At 49.0% G+C, this 24,008-nt stretch overlaps 1 protein-coding gene across 2 annotated transcripts in view; it reads right to left on the bottom strand.

Annotated features, from left to right (window-relative positions):
• Positions 1 to 24,008, bottom strand: part of AXL (AXL receptor tyrosine kinase) — a 72,136-nt gene that overhangs the window by 45,648 nt on the left and 2,480 nt on the right. For both annotated transcript variants that reach the window (XM_078868211.1, XM_078868212.1), the window contains exons 2-6: positions 17,539 to 17,749; positions 7,712 to 7,812; positions 6,516 to 6,686; positions 935 to 1,021; positions 171 to 286 (exon numbers count right to left, since the gene is read on the bottom strand). In XM_078868211.1, coding sequence (XP_078724337.1) covers positions 171 to 286; positions 935 to 1,021; positions 6,516 to 6,686; positions 7,712 to 7,812; positions 17,539 to 17,749 — 686 coding nt within the window. The remainder of the gene's footprint in view (positions 1 to 170; positions 287 to 934; positions 1,022 to 6,515; positions 6,687 to 7,711; positions 7,813 to 17,538; positions 17,750 to 24,008) is intronic.

The following is a 24,008-nucleotide window of genomic DNA, read 5'->3' as shown; positions in this document are numbered from 1 at the left end:
CTTGAAATATTTCAACCCCACTGCACAGGTGGCCGAAACCTGGATTCCAACCCAGGTTCTCAGCGATGTCGCCCGAGTTGCCCTTAACCTCGGAGCCTCCCGGCCGCCTCTATTCCTATCCGTTGATCTATGTATGTATTTGCGACAGTGGAGGAGGAGTGCCACGCCACCTGGATGATGCAGCTCGCGATGGGTGAGAATCCCTCGAAGCCGGCCACCCAGGAGACGTTGAGGGAGTGGGCGGCCGCCCTCGGCACAGACACGGCCCCGGGGGCGGTGGGCACGACTGTGAGTGTGGCACGGCGCAGAGAGGGAGAGAGGGGACACAGTGAGAAGAAGGGAGAAAGAGAGGGGACGGAGAGAGAGAAACTGCGAGAGATGGTAAGAGCGACACACGCAGTGAGACACATGGAGAGATGGAGAGAGACACGGAGACACAGGGAGAGACAGAGGGAGAGACACAGGGAGAGATATGTAGGGAGAAAAACACACAAGAGACAGGGAAAGAGATACAGAGAGAGACAGTTAATGAGTGTTAACACGAGGGAGGAAGCCAGGGCATCCGGAGAAAACCTGCTTGCGAGTGAGGGGGCAACCAGTGGGCAACCACGCACAGATGATATTAATCCGCACTCTGCTGTACCACCTCCTCCTGGTGAGCAAGGGCACGGCTCCTACTGGACGCCCCACGGGAAGGGAGTGTCGCAACGTCTGTGTGTTTGTGTACGCGATCCACCAACCCTCGCTGCTGCCTCCACAGCGTTGCGTTACAAGCAGCCACGTGCAGCGAGCGTGGCCACCGCTGCCAGATTCTCCTTCCGGCACATGACGAGATAATGTGTGAAAAGCTAAAAGCGTGATTATCGAGGTTGGTGACCGAGCCCGGCTAAAATGAGCCCCCGAACAAGAAAAAAGAGAGTGCTGCCCGACTCGCCTTTGATGTTGACCAGTGCATTGTGGGAGACGCTGACGCCCCTCGCGTTGGAAGCGTGGCACGAATACTTGGCGCTCGTCTCCTCTCCTGGGGGAACAGAAAAGAATGTTCGCTGAAGCCACAGCCTCTGAACAAATCCTCAAAAAAACACAAATCCTCCGATCGGCAGAGCCGCGCAAATTTGCGAGCCGATCCGACATCTGCTGCGAATTGTCGAGCGAGGACCGGCACGACTGAAGCGCAGAGCTCAAGACGGCGACCCGGGTTTGATCCACGCGCCCGTCGCTCTTCGGGAAATGATACCGCAAGGTGGGTTTGCCAAAGGGCCGATGGAAAGAAGTGTTTGAGAAAGTCACAGAGATTCGTTGGAAGTATGGACAAATAAGGAGTCATCGATGCTGTTGATGAAGCAAAATAAATAAAATCGTGAGGACGTTTTGGTATTCGCGCGATCGTTATTTTAGCGGGAAGGATATCAAGAAGGCACGGAGTTTTACAGACACTGTTCCATAAGTTTGCTCGTGTGGATCCGTGAGTGGCGGGGCGATTTTGCTGTGCGTTTCTCAACAGAGCCATTTGTGGTGTAAAGACAGTGGCAGCAGCAGCAGCAGTAGTGGGATGACATCAAAGGCCTACAACAACAATGCAACAACACTCCACTAAAGTATAAACTAATGTTATTTTTTTATTTAAAGCTTTCGTGACTGCAGAGATTCATATTCTTGGTTCTTTCGGTAAAGTCACGTAGAAGGGAAACAATAAAATAATAAAAATATAAAATGCAGGTAAGGCAATGTATTGCAGCAGCCAAATACTCTAAACGCGTGTCGATACTAAATTTGGTGGGAAAAACCGGAGGACCCAGAGAAAAAAAACACGCGACCACGGGGAGATAGAGAAAGAGAGACACGCAAACTCCACATATACAGCAGGTGCCAGGATCGGGAAAGAATCCACGACCTCCTGTGTACCAAACGAGGTAGTTAACAGTCAAGATGCTGAAAAGCGCTTGATTTGTAATGATTACTTTGTGTTGTTGTTCGAATTAAATGTCGTGCGGGGGGAAGGGATGCGAGTGTTTCGCGAGAGCGGTCGAGCGCCACTTTCTTCCGCAAAAACTAAAAAAGTGGAAACGCGACGGTACACGGAGCGCAGCCGAACACGCCGCTGCTATTTCCGCGGGCTGTGTGTGTCTGTGTGTGTGTGTCGGTGTGTGTGTGCAGTTGGCACAGTAGGGGGTACAGCTGGTGTAACTACGGGTCATCACGGTCAGCCAACCCATGGCACCTGGGTCTGTCCAGAGACCTCCTGTCAGCGAGCCTTTGACACTTCACATGACTTCAAGGTGCACCTGGCCTGGCACGGGTGCCATGGTGATGTCACCATCACTTAGTGGAGAATGGTGGGTATTGGTATCGGTGTGTGCAGGGCGTGGTGCGGGCCACCCACTCCCTCGTGTGCCATGTCAGCCTTCAAAGATGCAATTCGCTAACAGCACTTGCCCCAACAGCCTGTTAAGAGTAAATGGGGGATCTTTGTGTGTTGTGTACAGGGTCAAGGTCATACGTGTGGTGGGAGCGGTAGTATCATGGTTCGTGCTCTGCACGACGAACCCGGTGACCCGGGTTTATATGTGGGGCACTTCAGAAAACTTAAACAAAAACTAAGAAACGTTAACGACTGTATTTCATTTTTCCCAGGTAAAGCCCACTGGGCTACGAGCTCTCGTCATTCATAGGCGACCTGACCACACGCGATGACAGCTCATTGATCGTGGCTGCTATCACCATCGCACGTGGGAATTCATAGGAGCAGCTAAGTCATATCAATGCGCGTTGATTCTCAATCCACCACGAGCAGAGAAAGACAGAACACTCAGACTCCAAATGTCAAATATTATACAACATTGCCAGGGTCCGGGATCGAACCCACGATCTCCTGCGCACTGAGCAACGGAGCTCAACATCTCGCCACCATCCCAACGCCCAAAGCTCTAGCCAATGAGTAAATTATGAAGTATCTAATGCGTATCGTTCCGCGGTAATTGAACACAACCTGATAGTCTTGGAAGGACACGTGTTATCAATGACCCACGACGGGTTTCTATCCAAAATTGTTTTCCAAACCGAAAAAAATATGTTCGGCTTTTAAATTTTTTATATATATAATAAATCGTGAAAAATGCCCCCCGGCATAAAAAAATGTGTTCCCGTTCTGTCCGAGGATAAGAGCGTTTTTTTCCCTCACTCCTGGAATGAATGGAATTTTTTTTAGCAGAGAAGCACTGCTGTTTACAAAGATCGCTATCCCACCCCGCGGGCCCCTGAGCTGTGGACAATCGCCGTGTTGTCACGTGCCCTGTGCCTTGTAGGCCTCGGAGATGGGCGACAAATTAAAACTATTTTAACCATTTTTATTTTATTTTATTAGCTAAGGCCCTACTGAGCTCTATAGCTTTTTGTTAAGAAGTGACCTGGCCACAAATGATAGCTCAAAGAAGTGGCTTATCATCATGTGGGAATTTATAGCAGCCAAAAACAATAAACGCATGTTTCTAAATGTGGAGGGAAACACCGGAGGAACCAGAGAAAAATCCACGCGACCACAGGGAGAACACACAAACTCCAAGTATACAACAAGCGTTAGGGTCGGGATCGAACCCACGACCTCCTGTATACAAGGCGAAGTTGTTAACATCTCGCCACTTTGGCATCCCAATTATCACCGTCTCTGATGGCGTTTTCGGGCCGTGCCACGCGTGCTGTTCAGCACGGTGTCCGATGTTTCGCGACACGTGCCGGGAGCTTGGAAGCTTCTTCGGCAAAGAATGTAGCACGGAGCAAACGGGGCATTTAAATATCGAGCGGTGGATCGGTGGCGCATTTGTCAGCAGCCTCCGCTATAAACCCAGCTGCCAGAGTTCGCATTCATGACACTCGAAGCGCTTGCCACAAATGAACCACAATATATTTCTGATCTCAAGCAGCATAAACCGTCACGCAAACTCGAGTCATCCTCGCAGCAGCAGCGGCGACTTTTGGCGAGGCATCGAACAAAGACGGCCACCGCATCGCGTGCTTTCAGATGCGCTTCTGCGGTAGTCTGCCTCCTGATATTAGGATGCCACTGGAGCTATGCACTTTGATCTCATCTATATTGAAAACTCATTTCTTTAGAACCGTTTGTTGTCCTTCCCACCCACATCTCCAATTAGCACGACTGGCTGTGTATGTTGCGAAAGAAGTTCAACATACACACAGAGTTCTAATCCTGACCACGGCTAACATCAGCGGCAAGTAGTACCTGGACCAGAGGTCGCAAACGGGTTTTGATTCCTTACCCGTACCCGTACCCGGCCGCACCAGGGTGGCAATCGGGTACCCGTACCCTACCCGATACCTGGCTACCCGTACCCGGCCGGGTATCGGGTAGGGTACGGGTACCCGATTGCGACCTCTGGGATGAGGCCACGTTGCAGGCGCGGGTGGGTTGATTCTAGGAACTTGAATTGTGAGAAGAGACAAGACGTTGGGAATGAGTGACAAACGGTGACTCACCAGTGACTCACGGCCTACCCGTACCCGTACCCGGCCGCACCAGGGTCGCAAACGGGTACCCGTACCCGTACCCGGCCGGGTAAGGGTAGCCGGGTATCGGGTAGGGTATGGGTATCGGGTACCCGAATGCGACCTCTGACGTGGACCGGTCCTGGTTCCCACCATTCACTCACCAACCCACTCTGACCAGCGTGGTGAAGTATGGCCAAACAAACCCCATGGGTCCCCACCTCGCCCTCTCTTCGTAGCCCAATGCCAACTGGGCACTTACAGCCCATTGCACCGTTACACCTTCAACAGACGCATCACTAGCAGGTAGACCTTCATCCAGCAGTGGATTGTGCAAGTTAACCAATGTACGGACCCTCGTATGTGACGACAGAGGCACGTCAAAGCACGTGAATAGTTTCTTCTTCTAAATTAAACAATTTACAAATAGATTTCAAAGCATTCGTCCAATGCTGCATCATTCCCTGCAGAGTCGCATTTCATAAACAATACGAATGCCAACACATGACTAAGCAAGCTCTGGTTACATAACTCTGCTCACAATGGGAAAATAAATTCCTCACTTCTGCCACTTGCTTTATATGAATGACCAACGTTATGCAAACAGGCAAAGAAAAGTGTGAGCAGCTGAAGATCTTATTCATTATTTCCTTTTACATATTCCTCTTATTCATATGCCGAGTCGGCAAACACGCGTACAGGATGAGTAGACCCCGAACTCTCCCGTACCTCCCCACCCTCGTCCAAATCTCTAACTTGACGACTCAATGGGAACAGTTTCAAATGCGTTGCTTGTTCCACCAGATGACAAAATAACGCAGTGTCATCCAATTCCAGCGCTTGAGATGTTCAGCTCATGTGGGTCCCTAGAGTTTTGCAACCGCAGCTGGCGAGGGCCCTGGTGCGAGGAACGTAATGGGCCCCCCCCCCTCCTCCTCTGTACCCCCCCCCACCGCCTCCGTGCACTCCCCACCCTTCGCCCCATACCCCCCATTCGGGCCTCTCCTGTTTGCCCGTCAGGCCTCGGTGCAGTTGCACTGCCTGCATACTTCATGAAGCTCACGGACGTATCACCGCAAAAAAAATTAGGAATAATCAACAGCGGTTTGTTAATCTACTGTTGGGTGAAAGGCTCCCCATGTCGTCACGTTGCTCCTGGGGGTTGTTTGACCATACTTCACCAGGCTGGTCGGTGTGTGAGTTGGTTTAATCCTTCTCTTTGTGGACGTCGCGTGTCATTAGTTCCCATGACCTCCGTGGCCACAAGATGCGCTACAATGGACCACAATGTAAATGCATATAAAGAATTGGTTCTTGAATGGAATTTTGACCCCGAATTGTGATGATTCATCAAATGTAAATGGGGAGGAGGGGGGCGACGGAGGGGGGTAAGGGAGGGGGGAGGGCTCTAGGTGGAGGCGGGGGGGTGAATCTTCATAAGTCTGGTCGGCAGATTCTTGATAAACAAAAAATACCGCTGATAAAATTTGCAATCGTGCACATTTTTACAGGGAAGTGTTTTTGCCATTGGTGTTTTGTTTCATTCACTAATGCGTTGTTTACGAACATTACAGGCACAAGACATTCCTCTCTCCGACACGTGCGCTCACAATGTTCACGTTGTTGCGAGAGGACACAGCGGGACCCCCTGTTGTGCCAAGACAGGCGTTCTACTGAAGATGCCACCCGGCCAATCGGAGCAAGACACACCAACTTTCACCAAACCTCCAAACACCACGCGCCAATGCGTCGCCCTCAAACGTGTCCGGTCTCGCTGCAGACGCAACTGAAGAAGCTCTCGGCAACGGAGCAGAACGTCGGACATCGCGGCCAAACCAGATATTTGCTTCTGTGCGCACGGAGATTTGGAACGAGCCCCTACGAGAGATCCGAACGGATCCTTTGTCTCGCGACGACGGTGGCGCGCAGATGACGCAAGAGATCAACAAAACGAACGAACCAACACCGCGTAACATTCGGCAGTTCCGTCGCGTCCCAAACCCGCGCGCACGCACCTCGAACGAGCAGCACGGAGGGGGACTCCTCCGCGTGGTTGAGGGGGGCCCCGTTACGGAACCAGGTGATGAGCACGGGATCGGGGGGACCCTCGGCGGCGCACGTCACGTTGAAGGCGGCCCCCCGCAACACGCTCACGCTCGCGGGGTCCTGCGTAAAACTGGGCAGCCCTGGCGAGGAGAGAAGGAAGAGGGGGGTGCGCGCGGAGCGTTGCGCACCGTACGAGGTCAGAATTGCGACATTGCATTGGCTTCCGGTTGTCGAACGGATACGACAAAAGGTCGTACCCGCTACACACGCAGAGCGCTTGCCACAAATGAACAACAATCCCTCGCTGATCTCGTCCAGGAGCTTAAAACCATCATCACGCGAACTCCGGTCGTCCTCGCGGCAGCGGCTTCTGTGTGGCTATCGAAGAAAGACGGTCGTCGCATCGCGCGCTTTTAGATGCGCTTCTGCGGCCGTCTGGAACGCTCTTCCTTCCGATGTTAGGAAGCCGCTGGAGCTATGCGTTTTTTAATCTAGATTGGAAAGTCATTTTCTTGTAACTGCTTTTTGTGTTTGGTTTGTTGTCCTTCCAACCTGCACGGTTGCCTACGTATGGTGCGAAAGAATGTCAACGTACATATACGTACGTGAACGCGATCGCACCTCACGACGCCACGCGGCAACAGTGAGCATTATTTATTCTAGAGAGAGAGAGGCAGTCATGGGCAGAGGGAAAAAATTAACCCGTAAAAACAAAGTTTTTCACTATAAATCCTTTATATGCGTGGCGGCTAGAGTCCTCTCGTCCTCTGGCTTGAGATGGCTGCCACCTATGGGTCAGATGATTGCCTGCCACCATTAAGCAATTGGTAATTAAATATAATTTATTTTTTCCTAAAAAGTGTAAAATGTCAGCTCGATTGGATCACGGGAAGTGGGTTAAAAAACGACCGAAATATTTGCACGGTCGTAAGCGCGCAAGCAAGCAAGCAAGCGAAATTAATATAAAGGATTTAAAAAAGCAAGCTATCTGAAAATTTAACCCAGCTGTGGAAAAATCATGGCCGACCAATGATGATGACGAGAGGCAGCTTCAGCGACTAGCATGGGAGGAGAAGGCGGCGAATCCGTTCCTTGCCTCCAAACGAGGCATCCCTTCATGTGCTTGAGGGCAAATGAAAGATCGTGAAGTGGCATGCCCACTGACCTTCGACCCTGAGGAAGCCTTCGTCCGACAGCAGCACTTGTTGGCTCTCTTCCACGCGGCAGCGGTACGCCCCCGCGTCGGTGCGCGCCACGGGGTGGATCCTTGGAACACGAGCAGACAGTTCCACCGCGTTAGAAAGTAAACTACGCAATAATATCTTCTTGGTTCTTTCGGTAAAGTCACGTAGAAGGGAAATAATAAAATAAAAAAACATTCACATCATGCTAATCTCCCAGTTACGTGATAATTTCTCACTTTAACATCATGCTAATCTCTCACGTTACAATAGCTACTTCTATGCTAAATTCCTCTGTTGATATGTAAACTCCTTTGTCAAGGCACTCTGCTCCTCCCATCCAGCTTAAATACGCTGCCAAGCTTGGCGGTGTTCATTGGAGCGCTGTCTTTCCGACAGCTCTGTTCTTCACCTGAGGACGGCTGCTTGTGTTGTGGCCGAAACGTCGTGAGAATTTTATTTTATTATGTTTTTTTTTTATTATTTCCCTTCTACATGACTTTACCGAAAGAACCATGAAGATGAATCCCTGCAGTCACGAAAGCTTTAAATCAAAATTTACCGGAAGAACCAAGAAGATGAATCCCTGCAGTCACGAAAGCTTTAAATCGAAATTTACGCAATAATAGTGAGAGGTGACTGGGGTAGAGCTCAGTGGATCAGCAAGCCGACCCAGTAATTATTCGAATGTTGGGCCCCCTACGTTGGAATGTGGTTGGAACCGTCGGACCAGCGTTGCTCCAAAGTTCCACGTTTACTGGGGTGCCTGAGATCCCGAGTTCGAATTTGGGTTTGAGCCACCCAACGAAGGTTAAGCTGAGTTCTCAAGTGAGTGCAGTGAGTCACGTCCACCAAGCAGATGGAGCGATGAAATCGGCGCGTGTGCAGGTTCTGGGCAGATCGTTACACCGCAGGTCTGTGAGAGATGGCAGCAGTTTTTGGGAGGCCTTAATCCAGCAGTGGATTGACCATGGCTCCTGCTGCCAATGATGATGATGGAAAACAGACGTGCCAAGACACTGAATGTCTTTAAACCGGTGCAGAGTTACTTTCATCGCCCGTGGCCGTGCGAACTCGGCCACCCACGGTAACGTGGCGGCCGCTGCCGGTCTGCGGAGCAGAGACAATGGAACCGAGCGTGCACGCGGACGCTCCCACGTGACCAAAACATCTCCTCTTCCTCCTCATTCCCGATGTTCCTCTCTGCAACGAATAGATCGTGGCGCGCGATGTGAGGCGTTTATTTTTTTTAACCAACCACGTAAGGCCTACCGAGCTATTTAGCTATTTTTTCAGAAGCAACCTGGTTATCACAAATGATAGCTTAACGAAGGGGCTTGCCATGTGGAAATTTACAGCAGCAGAATACTCTCAACGCATGTTTCTAAATGTGGAGGGGAAAACCGGAGGACCCGGAGAATAATCCACGTGATTACGGGGAAAACATGCAAACTCCATATCCAGGAGTCGGGGTCAGGATCGAACCCACGACCTCCTGTATACCAGGCGAGGGAGTGAAAATCTCACCACTGCGGCTCCCCCAAATTCAACCCCGCTACTGCGGTCCCCCGTGGCCTCGTGGGCAAGTGGCTGGGACATTGACAATGGGAGGTGGGAACGTAGCACCTCCGATTGGCACAGTTGCCTATGTACGGTGAGAAAGAGGTTCAACGTACATACGTATGTACAACACGGCTCTTGGCTCAACTCGGCGAACAAACAGAGCAGGAAACAGCTGCCACCGCCGCAGCCGCCGCACCGAAAGAGAGAACGTTGAGGTTGTTTGACCATACTTCACTATCTTGGTCAGTCCTGGGTTGCTGAAGAGGGGAAACCCCCCCCCACCCACCAGGACAGGTTCAGATATCCCTCCCCATTGACGTTAGCCGTGGCTGGGAATCGAACTCGGGCCGCCTCGGTCGATAGCGCAGTGCGCTAACCACTGTGCCACCGCTCAATTGCGATTCCAACCAACGTTTGATGAAAACAGCTGAGGTTGTCGAGTGGTCATCTGGCGGATATAGCGACGACAACAGGTTGAGTTGATAGACATGCCTCTGTTTTTCTTTAAAAACTAAAATGAGTTGGCGTGGTTAGGGTGCAGGGCTGTCTGAAGAAGTGAAATACATTTTGTGGCAATTCGTGGAATGTCAGCGTGTTCTCTCCGTTTCAGTCACAGATCATGGCTCCTTTCAAGCCCGTGAACTGAGATTTACCGCAACCCTTACCACACCTGCAGAGAACATACCGGCTCGGATTAAAACCACACGAGGCTTAGCCTCGTTTATACGTTAATCAATAAACTACTTTAAAATGAATAAGTGAGTGTAACAAAAAAAAAGGAATCAACTGGACCAAAAATGCAAAGATTTATTCCCTAATCCAGAAATCAATCCGCTGCTCGAGAAGAGTTGTAAAGCTCGCGAAAGCAATATGCTAAAGTCGTTTTTTTGCAGTTAATAAAAGTAAATTGGGCGCGGCGGTCGGTGCAATGCACCGAACCCGCCACCCCACCCGGTTCGATTCCCGGCCACGGGTGACGTGGGTGGCGAGGGACGTTCGCCCCCTTTCAGAAACCGGCACCGAGCAGCGAGGCGAGCTACGGCCGAACAACCCCCGGTGCTTGGCACGTTGTCGGGAGGCCTTCATCCAGCAGTGGATTGAAATATTACAGAGAATCGATCAACCGTTTCGTACGAATAATGCCAAGCGGCAAATCTGTGCGTGCGTTTGTTTGTTTGACAGTTTTGTGTGCTTTGGTCCGAAAAAAAACCTCATCCAAAGTGAGGGGTCGTTTTAGAAGCTCACGTTACAGAGTTTATGCCAACGGGGTTGATGCAACGACCAAACCAAAATTTACATTTGATCTGATAAATTTGGATAATTCTGCTTATCATTTACATTAGCCCGGTTCATGATACGAGTCACACATTGGAAAGGCAAGCGCCATTGGGGGGGGGGGGGGTATGGGATTGTGTAGGGGAGCGGGGCAGACGTAAAATTCCAACAAGTTTCCCACCCGCTCGCTCGTAGCAAACACCTGTTTTTATTATTGTTATTATCGTTTAAAAATGTTTATGCAGTTCCACCCCCACCCCCTCTATTTTTGAAGGTCAGTGCTGACAGAGCACATTGACAATTTATTTACTTATATAAATGGTTTACTGTTGAGAAAAGTAAGTGTGGCGAGAAAGGACGATGGCCGGTGGGTGAGAATAACGATGTAGCGGCAGCCAACGGAGGAAACGCGCCCGAGAGAGCGTCCGGCGCGGAGATGGAGCAAATGAGATCCACTCGTTTACTGGAGCTACGTAGATTTTTAGTCGCAGGACTGTGCGTGATGGTGATGCCTTTGGGTCGCCTTCATCCAGCAGATGATGGTGGTGATGATGATGATGAGGAAGTTTAAGTTCGAAGGCTATTTTGTTTAACCGGGTGAGAACTTAAAGAGACCAGGGGAACAGCCTCACTTGCGAGAGTGAGCCGGGGTCACCAGAAGGCCAAAAAAAAACGAATTCAACAAAGCAGAGCACAGAGTGACCGAAATAAACAGAAATCAGACCAAAAATAGAAGAAAAAAAATAGAAAAACAAAGCAAAAAAACAACTCTGTTTTGCAGATGAAACAACGACCACTGCGAGTGACAAACAAACCGAAAACGCGACAGTCGGTCACCGTTGGAAGAAGAGAACGCGAAGTTGCCAGTGTGGCGGACACAAGCCCATTCATCGGGAGCGCTCGCTCGAAGAGACCGCGGGGGTAATTGTTCACGAGCACACAGCGAGCGGCCCGGCTGAATTAGCATTTTGTGCACGACGGCTTGGCTGGGTCAAAACAAGGCGCAGATCGCCGACCCAGAAAGGGCCGCAGGAAAGTCTCAGAATTGGCACTGAAGGGTGCCAATTACTAAAGTGTAGTTTTGCGGAACGCAGGCCCATATACCCAAAATAACAAGCGGCGAGCGACAAAAACAGCGTCGACTGGAGGTGTAAATGATGAAGAGTGAATGCGTTTCTTTTGTTGAGTGAGGTTGTCATTATCAGAGCTTGGGGAAAGAGACTAAGGGAGGGAATTCCAAAGTGGAGCGGTGCGCGGGAACAGGCGGAAAGTGAAGTTGGGCGATCCGCAGTGTGGCAGTGTGGTGAGTGGGATAAGTGAGAGTGTGGACGGGTGAGTTAGTAAATGAGTGAGTGAGTGGGTGAAGGGGTGAGTTGGTGAGTGGGTGGGTGGGTGGGTTGTTATGACCTACAGTGTGGTGAGTGGGATGAGTGAGAGTGTGGATGGGTGAGTTGGTAAATGAGTGAGCGAGTGGGTGAGTTGGTGAGTGGGCGGGTGGGTGAGTTGTTATGACCTACAGTGTGGTGGATGAGACAAAACAATCAGTCTGGTAGACATGGCCCTCAAAGTGGATGGAGGAATCGATTTTAACCTGGTGCAGCGAGGCAGGAGCTGGGTGCTCCCCTCCAGCTATGGCAGCGGCATTCCAACTTTGGACAAATTCATGATTTGTACCATCGCAATAATTGTTCGGAGTTACAGAAGTAACAAAAACGAAAGACATTCACCAAAACCGCTGCACACGGGAGGAAAACTAATTAAAAAATTGGCGACGTTTCGGGTAATGGCCTTTCTCCACAGCAGGCCAATGGTGCGTTGGTTAATATTTTGTTTGCAGTGCCTGCTCACCCTGCTGCCAGCGCGGTGCCACAACCTTCCCTCCAGAGCTAAGGATGGCTTTGGCACAGAAGAGAAAGCCGAAGGAGCTCGCTGCAATCAAGAGGGCGGCTGGCAGCTAAGGCAGCTTCGCAGGCAGCGCGACGCAACACGGCAGCCTGCTACGTTCCGGCTTGACCGCCCCCCTCTCCCACAATCCCCCCAACCACCACCAATGGTTTGGAGTCGCACAAGCCAAATTTCCACTTCTGCAGGAAATACTGAGCCCAACTCATAACTCAACACAACCGCGTGCCTCCTTACTGTCGCCGTTCGTGCCAACTGCTTGCTTTTAGCTGTTGTGCAATGATATTCCGTTCTTACGGTCGCTGCTACTGCTCCCACTGTGGCAGTCATACAAGTGCAATGACAGTAGAGTCAATCTACTGTGTGAGTGGACTAGTGGCCACGTGAGGTAATGACAGAGTCAACTTGTAGTGCGAGTGGACTGGTGGCTGCGGGAATGATCGAGAATAGGAGCGTGGCCAGGTGACGCAAGAGGACGGTGGAGTCTGCCGGTAGAGCGAGCGTATATAAGGGAGATGCGCGGGAGACTCAGGGCTGTTGCAGTGGGGTCAAGTGCGAGCACGTGGCGCCTTAATAAAATTAACCATCTCAAGACAAGTGCGTCCAATTCGTCTTTACACAAGTAAAAAAACTCTCAAACCAATCTGGGATTTTCTAGACCACGGGGTCGGCAAATCCAAATAACAAGAAAATAATTTTTTTTTTAGAATTCACTATAAGACTCAATGCTTAATAAATAACGTCACGAAGCAGCCCTTAAAGAGCCGCATGCGGCTCTGGCAAAGATAAAAGTGCAGCCATGCGATTGCTTGCTCACGCCATTGCTGGCGAAAAAAGGCTTCCAATACTGGCACCTCTAGAGCCGATCTGCAGGGTAGTTGGCCTGCTCTTCCACACTGGCGAAATGTCGCGGAAGAGGTCCGAGTACCCACACTGTACCCCACCGCACGCGACCTGCCAATTAACTAACGGAGACACTCTAATAACCATTGGCTATGTTGCTCACCTCCATTAGTGATCTATTCTTGATTTCCTATATACTGGTGGAGCTTCACCAATATCCGTCATAACGCGCGCACATTTGCAGACGTAGTGGCCGCGACTCAGAGGCACGGAGCCAAGCTCAGAGTCGCTCAAAAGCATGATTGTAGAGGTGAGTTTTTAAGTCTCTCTTGAAGGAGGCGATTGAGGTGTATAGACGCCTTTATGGCCCTGTGTTAGTCGTAATGAATTGGGATGACGATGTAATCGAAAATTGTAATTCAAGATACCAATGATGCTGTCACTATAACTGACCCATGTTTTGGCTGTCCTGCCACGTCCCATCTCATTTGTGCATGAGCTGAACTCATCCGCTCCCCTTCCCCGTGGCTGCGTTGTCCCCTTTCAACGGTCCCGTCTTTCAGCAGTCATCATCCCTTCTCGCCATGAAGTTGTGCGCTGCCCAAGCCCACTTGCATTCCATTTACAGACAACTCAACACGTCCGTAATTTTCACCGTGGCCTTAAAAGGAGAAGAAATATGTAACAGGCGACGTTTCGTCAAATGTCCCTTTTGCATGCCACAAAAATCAATGCGCCATTACCTGAAGCATCGCCGATGATGGAGTGCCATGGTGGCGAGATGTTAACTCCCTTGCCGGGTATATAGGAGGTCGTGGGTTCAATCCCGACCCTGACACCTGTATATTTGGAGCATGCATGTTACCCCCGTGGTCGTGTGGATTTTTCTCTGGGTCCTCTGGTTTTTCCCTCCACATTTAGAAACACGCGTCTACAGTGTTTGGCTGTTGCTATACATGTCCACGTGATAAGCCACTTTCTTGAGCTATCATTTGTAGCCAGGTCGCTTCTGAAAAAGAGCCGTGAAGCTCAGTGGGACTTACCTGGTAATATAAAAAGTTTTTTTTATTTCGTTGATATCTTTTTCCTTTAAAGGCCACAGTGTCACGGACGAATGCATCGAGTTTATTTTTGTTGTTGTTGCTACTTGTGTTATTCCACCACTGCCAACCCAAGCAGCAGCCAGCAGCGTCACCAAATGTATCTGTTTACATTCACGTGCAGTGGATGCGGCATGCCCGATTTGCATTGGCTGCCTCGTCAGGTGGAGAGCCAGTTTTACCAACCGCAAAGGAATGACGACGATGAAGGCCCGACGGCAGCGAAAACACCCTGCGCCTACGACCAGATCACTCGGAACGCGCCCGATCTCGCCAGATCTCGAAAGCCAAGCTGGCTTTGACGCCTGGCTAGTTGCTTAAGTTGCGAGACCGCTGTGCATAAATCAGGTGTCGTGAGCTGCTGCATGGGCTACGCTTATTTTTGCTCTGGTTTCTATCTGCCTCGTTGTTCTATTTTATTGTACGTTGTTGATTTTGTAACTTTGGTCACCGGGGTCACTCTTGAATAATCACCGGGCAAACGAGATAAACTGCAAATTACGTTGTCAGAGCGGGGCCGTGCTGACAAATCCACTTTGGTGTCGTACAAACTGTGCCCTAACGCCTATATCAGGGGTCGGCAACCTACGGCTCCGGAGCCGCATGCGGCTCTTTACGGGCTGCTTCTTGACGATATGTACGTATGTACAGTATGTACTCAGATGCATTGCGGCTCTTGAAATACTGAATTTTGTACCGAATTGGAAAGAAATGGCTCTTCTTGTAATTTTGGTTGCCGACCCCTGACCTATATGCTTCACATCTTCACCAACCCCCACTGACCGCAGTGACCAGCACGGCGAAGTTTGGTCAAACAATCAGCACAACTCGCGCGGCATAGCCTTCATCCAGCAGTGGATCTACCATAGGGGCTGTGCAGTGAAACGTACATACACGGAGACTGGAATGAATTGAGAAAAAATAAAACAGAACAGCAACAACAACAACAACAGCATTGTCAATTTTTTGGTGACAAACCACCAACGAGGCTTGCCTCCGTAAACTCAATTTCTCCGTGTTCTTTTTGGACGTCGTTTAATTAAAGTGTGACTAAACGAGATTGAGTCAGAGAGCATTAACGTGTTCGTGGGGGCTTTTTGTTCTGGCCCCTGTATCATGCTGAGCTCCAATACACCCACCCACCCCGACCAACGCGGGATCCAGCCAAGACCTAGTGGAGACCAGGGGTTTATCTGTGGCTTGTGTGGGGGGCCGCTTGGGTGGGTGGGGGGGGATGTCGCGAGGGGGTTGGCAATGATGGTGGCACCCAGCTTGGCATGCTATGCCATGGAATGAGAGTGCAAGGCTGCTGCTAAGCTGTGAGTAATCCTGTTTACTGGCAAGGGGCACCCCCGTGTTAAAAAAGAAACACTTACAGTACTGATCTAATTTAACTTCATTGACCGTTTGTATACGAGTGATGACAACTACTAATAAAGAGGGATGGTCGGATGGAGCGGTGGTGCGGCGGTTAGAATCTGAATATTTATTGAGACAGGAGGAATCCGATGAGCTATGAAGCTTTTTTCCCACAGATGTCCAGCAGGGGCGGTGAGCGCACCGTGCTAAAAACCGAGACGGAGCTGCGTTTGAATCCCGGCTACTCTTCACAAGAGTGACGAGCGATATCCGAACCTGTCCCTGGGCTCCTGGGCTCTGAACCATACATAGCAGCGTGGTGAATTATGGTGATATCTGTCTGCTAATATGTCTGTCTATAGTTTTCTGGTTAGATTTTATGTCGCTATTTCATTATACCTGATGATGATTGCTTGTGTTGCAATCGAAACGTCGTATTCTATTATTTAATTTAATTTATTATTTTATCTTTAGACGTGACTTAACCGAAAGAAACAAATAATAATTCCTGCAGTCACGAAAGTTCTAAAATTAAGATATGGTAAACAACCCACATAACTGACAACGGTGTGTTGGGGGAGGGCCTTCATCCAGCAGCCTGTTGCTAAAAGGCTGTGAATGATTATTTTCAGTTACAAACAGGACAGAAATGCACACACTCCCCTTGTCATTCTCTCCCTCTTATAATTGATTACATTTTTGCCCCCAAGTTTATCCTGATTGCACCGAGTAATATGACAAAGAATCCATTAGCGATTCTCGTAAAAAAACACTGCGAACCTTCGCAGTTAGAGAACGGCCCGCGGAAGTGGATATCACAGAACTACCGCCGAGATCCCCTGAAAGTGACCTCTGGTCCAGAATCTCAGCAGTGCCAGCTCAGCGCTCTGAACACGGAGCCGCAAGGCAAGCCTCACCTTTTGGCATTTTCAATAGAGAAAAAAAATACAAAAACCAGCTGTTTATTGCCGTATATTTGTTATTCCTTTTCTCAATACCCCTTGCTCTATATGTTGTCACCCCATGTAACCGACAGAATCAAAATCTGAATCTTTATTTATTCTGGAGGAATCCCATGAGCTATAAAGCTCTTTTCTCACAGATGTCCAGGAGGGGCGCATCAGAAAAAGTTCCAACAACAAACAATACAAACACATAATAGGAGTGAAAAGTATAGGAAAGTTAAGCATAACACAAATACAAAATTTACTTTGCCCGGTAAAGCCTACTGAGCTATTGGCTTCTTTTCAGAAACGACTTGGCCACACATTTACTTAATTATATTTTTTATCAGGCAAGGCCCACTTGAGCTATATAACTAGTTTGCAGATAGCTCAACGAAGTGGCTCATCATGTGGACATTTATACCAGCCAAAGAATCTAAATAATCTGAACGCAAAACAGACAGACACACTGACAGATGGATGGACAGAGCCCCCGGCATGAACGCTCTCAACCGTCATTAGGAAAACGTTCCAAATGCCGAAAAACCAGGGCGCCGACATCGACAACGCACGCAGGCGGGCAAACAAACAGTGAAGGCAACCAGGCGGGCGGGCACCGGGTGAGAACATCTCTTAAATTTCGATTTAAAGCTTTCGTGACTGCAGGGATTCATCTTCTTGGTTCTTTCGGTAAAGTCACGTAGAAGGGAAGTAATAAAATAATAAAAATAAAACATAATAAAATAATTCTCACGACGTTTCGGCCACAACGCAAGCAGCCGTCCTCAGGTGAAAACCAGGTCTGTCGAGGCGGCAGCGTCTTACTTGAGCACCACCTGCAGCAGCTCGCGTCCGTCGCTGTTGAAGCGCGTGAACTCGCGCACGGAGATGTGATCGGCCAGAACATCGCCCAAGTCGACGCCGTCGCGCAGCCACACCACGTCCATGCGGCGGTCGCTCTCCACCGAGCAGCGCAGCTCGGCCGACGCGCCCACCGACGCCGTCAGGTTCATCGGGCTGCGCTGGATCGACAGCGCTGGATGGGAGAGAAGGTTGGGGTTGGGGTTGGGGGGGGGCAGGGGGAGTCATTGGTTAGGTGAGATGAAAGTGGGCAGAGAGAGGGAGTGTGGGAGGGGGGCAAAGGTCACAGGGGAGCGTAGAGGGAATTGGAAGATGAAGATAATGATGTGAGCTGCGTGGAGTTGAGGATGTTTTAGGATGATGTTTTTGAACGCGAGTTCTCCAGATCCCCACCACAGTGCATTGTCATCTTCATCACTGTCAGCCATGATCTATCCACTGCTGGATGAACGACTTCCCAAGTTGTTGCCATCTCTCACGGCCCCGAGATGAAACGATCCATCTACCTCTCAGTAAACATGGATGGAGCAATATGAACACAGACTCTGGGGGAACACAGGCTCTGCTGGTTGCACAAATCAGTCTGAAGACAACTGTTATAAACACGTCACAAAAAGTAAACGGGAAAAAAAAATCCATCATTGTAATCATTTACGCTGAACAAAACCAACGTCAGCAAGACTAGAAAGCAAATGCCAAAGTTGTAAATAAACAGATGTGTGCAATTCACTTGGGCCACTTGAAGGGCTTGTAAAGGGGTCAGCTTGACCACACAGTCTAGAAGATTGCTTTATTTATCAATTCATTACGTTGGTGCAAAAATGCGCAAGCTGAGTATATTGCGCAGACGTTTTGACACTCGGCTTTCCCTGCCACGGTTCGCAAGCAATCTCGCACGGTAACCCACGAGCACCACCACCACCACCAGCAGCAGCTAACAAAACAAATTGCCCCCCAACCCCCAGAAAATAATTAACACCACCCGGGATGTGTCCGATCTCGTCGCACCTCAGAAGCTTCAAGCAGGCTTTAGTGCCTGGGTAAGGCTTGCGAGGACTCGTGCTAAGACGGACGTTTTGCTGAAGATGCCACCCAGCCGATCGGAATGAGACGCCAAATCGCCAAATGACAAACACCTCATAACCAAATCGCCCTGGATGTGCCCGATCTCATCGCATCTGAGAAGCTAAGCAGGGTCTTTTAAACAAATGTATCGACAGTGCTTCAGATTGGGTGGCCACCATGCATACCAGGTTGTCATAGTCTGCTCCGGGATGGCCATGTGGTGGGCAACAGAGGGCTATTGCAGCAAAATGTACTGTTGCACTGCTTTATGCCCCCTAAACATATACGCTCCCCATATTTTAACTAACCCGCACTGGTCAGCATGGTCGGTGAAGTACGGCCAAGCGACCTCTACGACCCGCACGGCATGGGGAGGGGGGGGGGCTTTCACGCAGCGGCGACTCGGCAAAAGGGCCAGGTGCACGCGTACATTGTGTACAACAACGGCAATCGTCCTGTTGGCACGGGTAGAGTTTTGCACGATTCGGCACTTTCAGAGTGCAGCAATCACACTTTGTAGCTAACCGGTGTGGTAACGGGGTGTTCTCGTGCAATGGCTGATAAGTCCTGCTTCCCCATTATGAGATCGTCACCCTCTGTTCTCTTTGGCCTGCGATGAGTCCAAGTGTGAGTGCAGAAGATCAAGTGATCGTTGAAAGCGCGAGTCGAAGTGTTTTCAACCACAAGCAAAGAGCCGGCTGTTTTGCACGTGCATGTTAATCGTCTTGGACATGTGTCCCGCGAGACAGTTCACGTGTGTGGGCATTTGAACATCGATCCGTGGTGACCACGTCACCCTGAATGGAGTGGCCATCACCCAGTGGTGGAGTCACCAAGGGTTGTACTTTCATTTCTTTAGAACCGCTTTTTGTGTTTAGTTTGTTGACCTTCCCTCGCCGCCTGCGATTAGCACGGTCAACTATGTATGGCGCGAAAGAAGTCCAACATACAGTACATACATGTTTCACTCATATTGTTCAATATGTATACACACCAGCGTATATGATACGACACAAGTGCTGGTTATTTGTTATTATACCGACTGTTGAGAAAAGTCAGTGTGGGCTAGGGGATGACACGTCGCCAGAAGAGATGATGGTTGATGGACGAGACTGGTGAGAGAATAGCAGCCAGTGGATGGAACACAGCCAAGAGGAAGACCATCGCGGAGATGAGCCGATTGGCTAACTTCCCTCGAGAATAAATCATGTTAAAAAATACTTTTTTTAAAACGCGATTTAATTAAATGTACCGTACGAGTAATGTCAGAACTCCACGACTCCAGGAAGTGGCCCCGATGCTTGCCATAACGTAAGGGATTGTGGTGATTTACAGCCAACGTGAGTTGAGCGTGGACAATTAGACCCAAGCCGAAACACAACATGTAAAAAAGATTGTTTAAAAATATATATTTTTAATTTTAATGATAGAATATAGTGTTGTCATCAGTATGACATAAGTATGCCAAGTTTGCAGTCGATACGACATTGGGAAGTGGGTTAAAATATTGTTACAAGATTTGAGGATACGACAACAGACAGAGTGAGTTTATAAAAAGCGTGTAAAAGAATGTTTTAAAATATATTTTTTTATGATAGAATATAGGATTGTCATCAGTATGACATAAGTATACCAAGTTTGCAGTCGATAGCACATTGGGAAGTGGGTAAAATTTGAGTTTCAAGATTTGAGGATGCAACAGATACAACAGAGTGAGTTAAATAAAAAAGCGTGTAAAAAGAACGGAAAAATCATTGGCAGAGGGTGAGACCTGGGTTCGAACCCAGGTCTCTCAGCTGTGGCAGCCCTGACCTCTGAGCCATCCGATGACCTCTTGCAATGCATTACTGCTTACCCCCGACGTTTGACCACGTGATACCCCGAGTATACCTCACAAATATAATCAGTCGAGATTGTAGCCCAGAGTCAACTAAGCACGCCCGTGCGCAGACAGCGTAGCGGCCTTCAAATATTAACTCACGCACCCTTAAATACAAACTGGTCCCTTTAATTTGTATTTTCAAAAGTCAATAGCCTAAGTGATTTCTTGCTCAAATGAGCATTGAGGGGCTGCTTTTCTCCTATTTACAGCCTTGAGCCAGTGTTGGAAATTCCACATTTCTATGGCGGGGGGGGGGGGAGTTTGCCTGTCCATAGAACCACCACTGTTGGCTCTGGACTACTGCACTGCATAAACAGACCGAATCGAAAGCTGCTAGACTGGAAGGCAGGCAGGGGGTGGGGTAACTTTTTCCCCGACTGAGGGCCGAATAGGACTTTAACAAATACCTTTGGTGGGGGGACCACACATCGGCACACACGCTCAGGGACTCCTGTCACTGTAGGAGGCCCTGGCAGTGACAGAAGTGAGCGAGCGAGCACAGCGCTCAAATTCGGTGTTGTTGTTGCCAGGTCGACAAAAGTGAACCCTCCAGTACCCGATTAGCGAGGCTAAGAAGCTTGCGGTGAAGGATTAGTGGCCGTGGGTCGTTTCGATGTGGTAGGCCTCACGTGCCCACGGTCCGTATGATATTAAATTGTGGGCCCCCCCCCCCACCCCGAGCCTAACATTTCCCACAACGCTCGTCGACAACCACTCCTTGACACATCTGAAACATCTGATGACAAGAACGGGGCGTACAATTTAAATCGCGGGTCGAATACAAATGTGGATCTATATCGTGTCTAAAATTGTGACCGCATCTCATGATGCTGCACAGAAACAGTGGGGTCTTTAATTTTGTTGAGAGGCAGCAGTTAGTCATAGGCAGAGAGAAAAAACTAGTTTTTAGCCGAGACACTACCTTAGTTATACAGCATGAAAGGAATTTGCGAACGAGAAATAACAAACCTTTTTTAGTGATATTTTATTTCCCTCATGACCATTGTGTAACAAGAGAAACTCAGACTGGGTTCGTGGTGTCGGCATTTCTCAGCAACACCATGGCCACTTTCTACACACACGTACTACAATGGGCATAACACAACCGTGAAATGTCAAAGTTTGAGTCCCACGGGAAAAAAAAGCTTTATTTGTCACTCAGATTTCTTTTCTCCATTTCACAAGTCAATTACCAACTCAAGGGTCATAGGTGGTACACAGGTAATCGTCAACACCACAGGTATCTGATGACCTTCGGTCGGAATGCACGACAATATCTACTCGAAAAAAAATATCATCACCCGGCAAGAATACATGTCGCTATGGCTCTGGCTTACTCTAGGCCACCGGCGACACAAAACTAAAAGCGACGGGGCTCACAAACTAACTTATGTATGGGGAAGTAAAGTTTTCTAAACAATAGATTCACGATTGTGATTATGGTGCTAACACAAGTGGCAAGCGATATCCAAACTGGTTCTACCCCCCCCACGCACTTCCTCTTGTCAATCCGCATTGACCAACGTGGTGAAGTATGGTCAAACAACCCCGACGACGGGCAAAAAGTGGAACTCCTATTTCTTTTCCTCACGTAGAACACCCACGGTGGCCATGAGGACACTAACAGCAGCAGCAAGTTAAATCTACTGGCAAATGAGGTTCCAATGGTGTAAATGCTTACCCCGAGCTCTCATACTCTGATGGTGCATTGTCTCTGAGTTGTGCGCCTTTTGGCGTCATCTGGTCCAACCCATGTGAGACTAGGCTCTAAGGAAAGCTGTCTCGGGTGTGGACCAATCAACTTCAAGGACAGTGCACATTATCAGAGTTATGTTTTTTTTTGCATTATGACTGCAGGTATTGTGGTCTATGCAAACATGACTCCTTGTAAAAAAGGTGTCAGTTTTGTTGCCAGATAGAAGGGTAAAAAAACTATTATCAAGTGAAATCTTGTTTTGTTGTTGTAACTTGCTCATCCGCCCCTACTAGACATTTGTGAAAAAAAGCTTCATAGCTCATCGAATTCCTCAAGGATAACCAAAGATTCTGATTCTCAACTGGCACTACCCTCCCCATTCCCACCATCCGTAACCTGCACTGACTGGCATGGTGAAGTATGGTCAAACAACCTCCACGACCGGCCGACACAGCATGTGGGGCGAGGCCTTCATCCAGCAGTGAATTCACTTAGGTGCCGTAAATTCTATTATTGCATTACGCCACGTCACTGCTTCTGCGTCACCTTTAGCCGTGAAGAACAGACTTTGGCACATTTGCAATCGTGACAAAGTGCACGAGTAATAAACACCAAATGTTGCATTACGTTACACATATTAGTGCAAAAGTAACATCGTTTTGTGTTTATTCTTGAAGGGTTTTGTCCGTTACTCTAATCGGTAACAATTCACATGCCAATTAACAAACATTCATACGGAGATAATTGTATAATGTAATTCTCATCCAGTCCCACATCAACAAGTGCAGCCTCCGACTCTTATCCGCTATCTGTCGGTGACCCCATTTGCGTGATATAAAGGACCATTGCTCGAAAAGTCACCTGTTATAGTACACTATTATTCCCTTTCATGGCGGTGTTTTTGACGAAGGCATCGAGGGGTTTTGGTTGTTGTTTGTGCAAAGTGCATGAATCCATAGCCGTCAACCCATAGGGTGTACCCGTATTCTTGTGCAGGGAAATTTAATTCAGGTCCATACGGCGTACAGCCGTTTCAATGCGGACCAAACTAAATTGTCTCTTTGTGTTTCTCCATTGTGATGGAACTTTGTAGGATGAACCTTTGAGATTTATAAGGGCACGGGGTGACCAATAAGGTCTGAATTGGTCTGTAATAAGCTCGGCACTGATAAGGGGTTGACAGGTATGTGAATCGTTTCCCGTGACTGTTGAAAGGCAAGCTGAGCTTAGGTAAGGGGCCGTCCATAAATGACGTCACGCACCTAGGGGGGGGGGGTCAGATTTTTGTGATAATGTGTGACGAGGGGGAGGGGGGTGAGAAATGTGACGTTACATCAAAATGCACAACTTTAAATAAATATAGAATTGTTATAACACTCCTACAACATCAGAGTGCAGCGCCACATTAAATACGCACTACAATGACAATAGTTTAAAGCGATTTGAAGCATGTTTTATTTTCAAAATGGAAATATGGTTTTGGGGGGGGGGCAGAGCTTTGTGACGTCATATTTGAGGGGGGGGTCTGACTTTTTGTGACGCCGTGTGACGAGGGGGGGTCAAAAATCGTCCAAAATCTCGTGACGTCATTTATGGACGGCCCCTAATAGAGTCCAGTGTATATTTCCGAACAGACGGTCCCGGCACACCACATCGATGATACCTCTCGTTGTGGCTGTGGCTACCAGTAACGCGCCTACTCCAGGCTACCATCGACTCGCAAACATAGTATGTATGGAAATAAGTCCTGCCCGGATGTGTGTGTGTGTATATATGGGGGTGTTGTATTAA

The sequence above is a fragment of the Lampetra fluviatilis genome, chromosome 25 (genome assembly GCF_964198595.1).
Source record: "Lampetra fluviatilis chromosome 25, kcLamFluv1.1, whole genome shotgun sequence".
Classification (NCBI taxonomy): domain Eukaryota; kingdom Metazoa; phylum Chordata; class Hyperoartia; order Petromyzontiformes; family Petromyzontidae; genus Lampetra; species Lampetra fluviatilis.
This window is presented reverse-complemented; position numbering and strand designations above follow the sequence as displayed.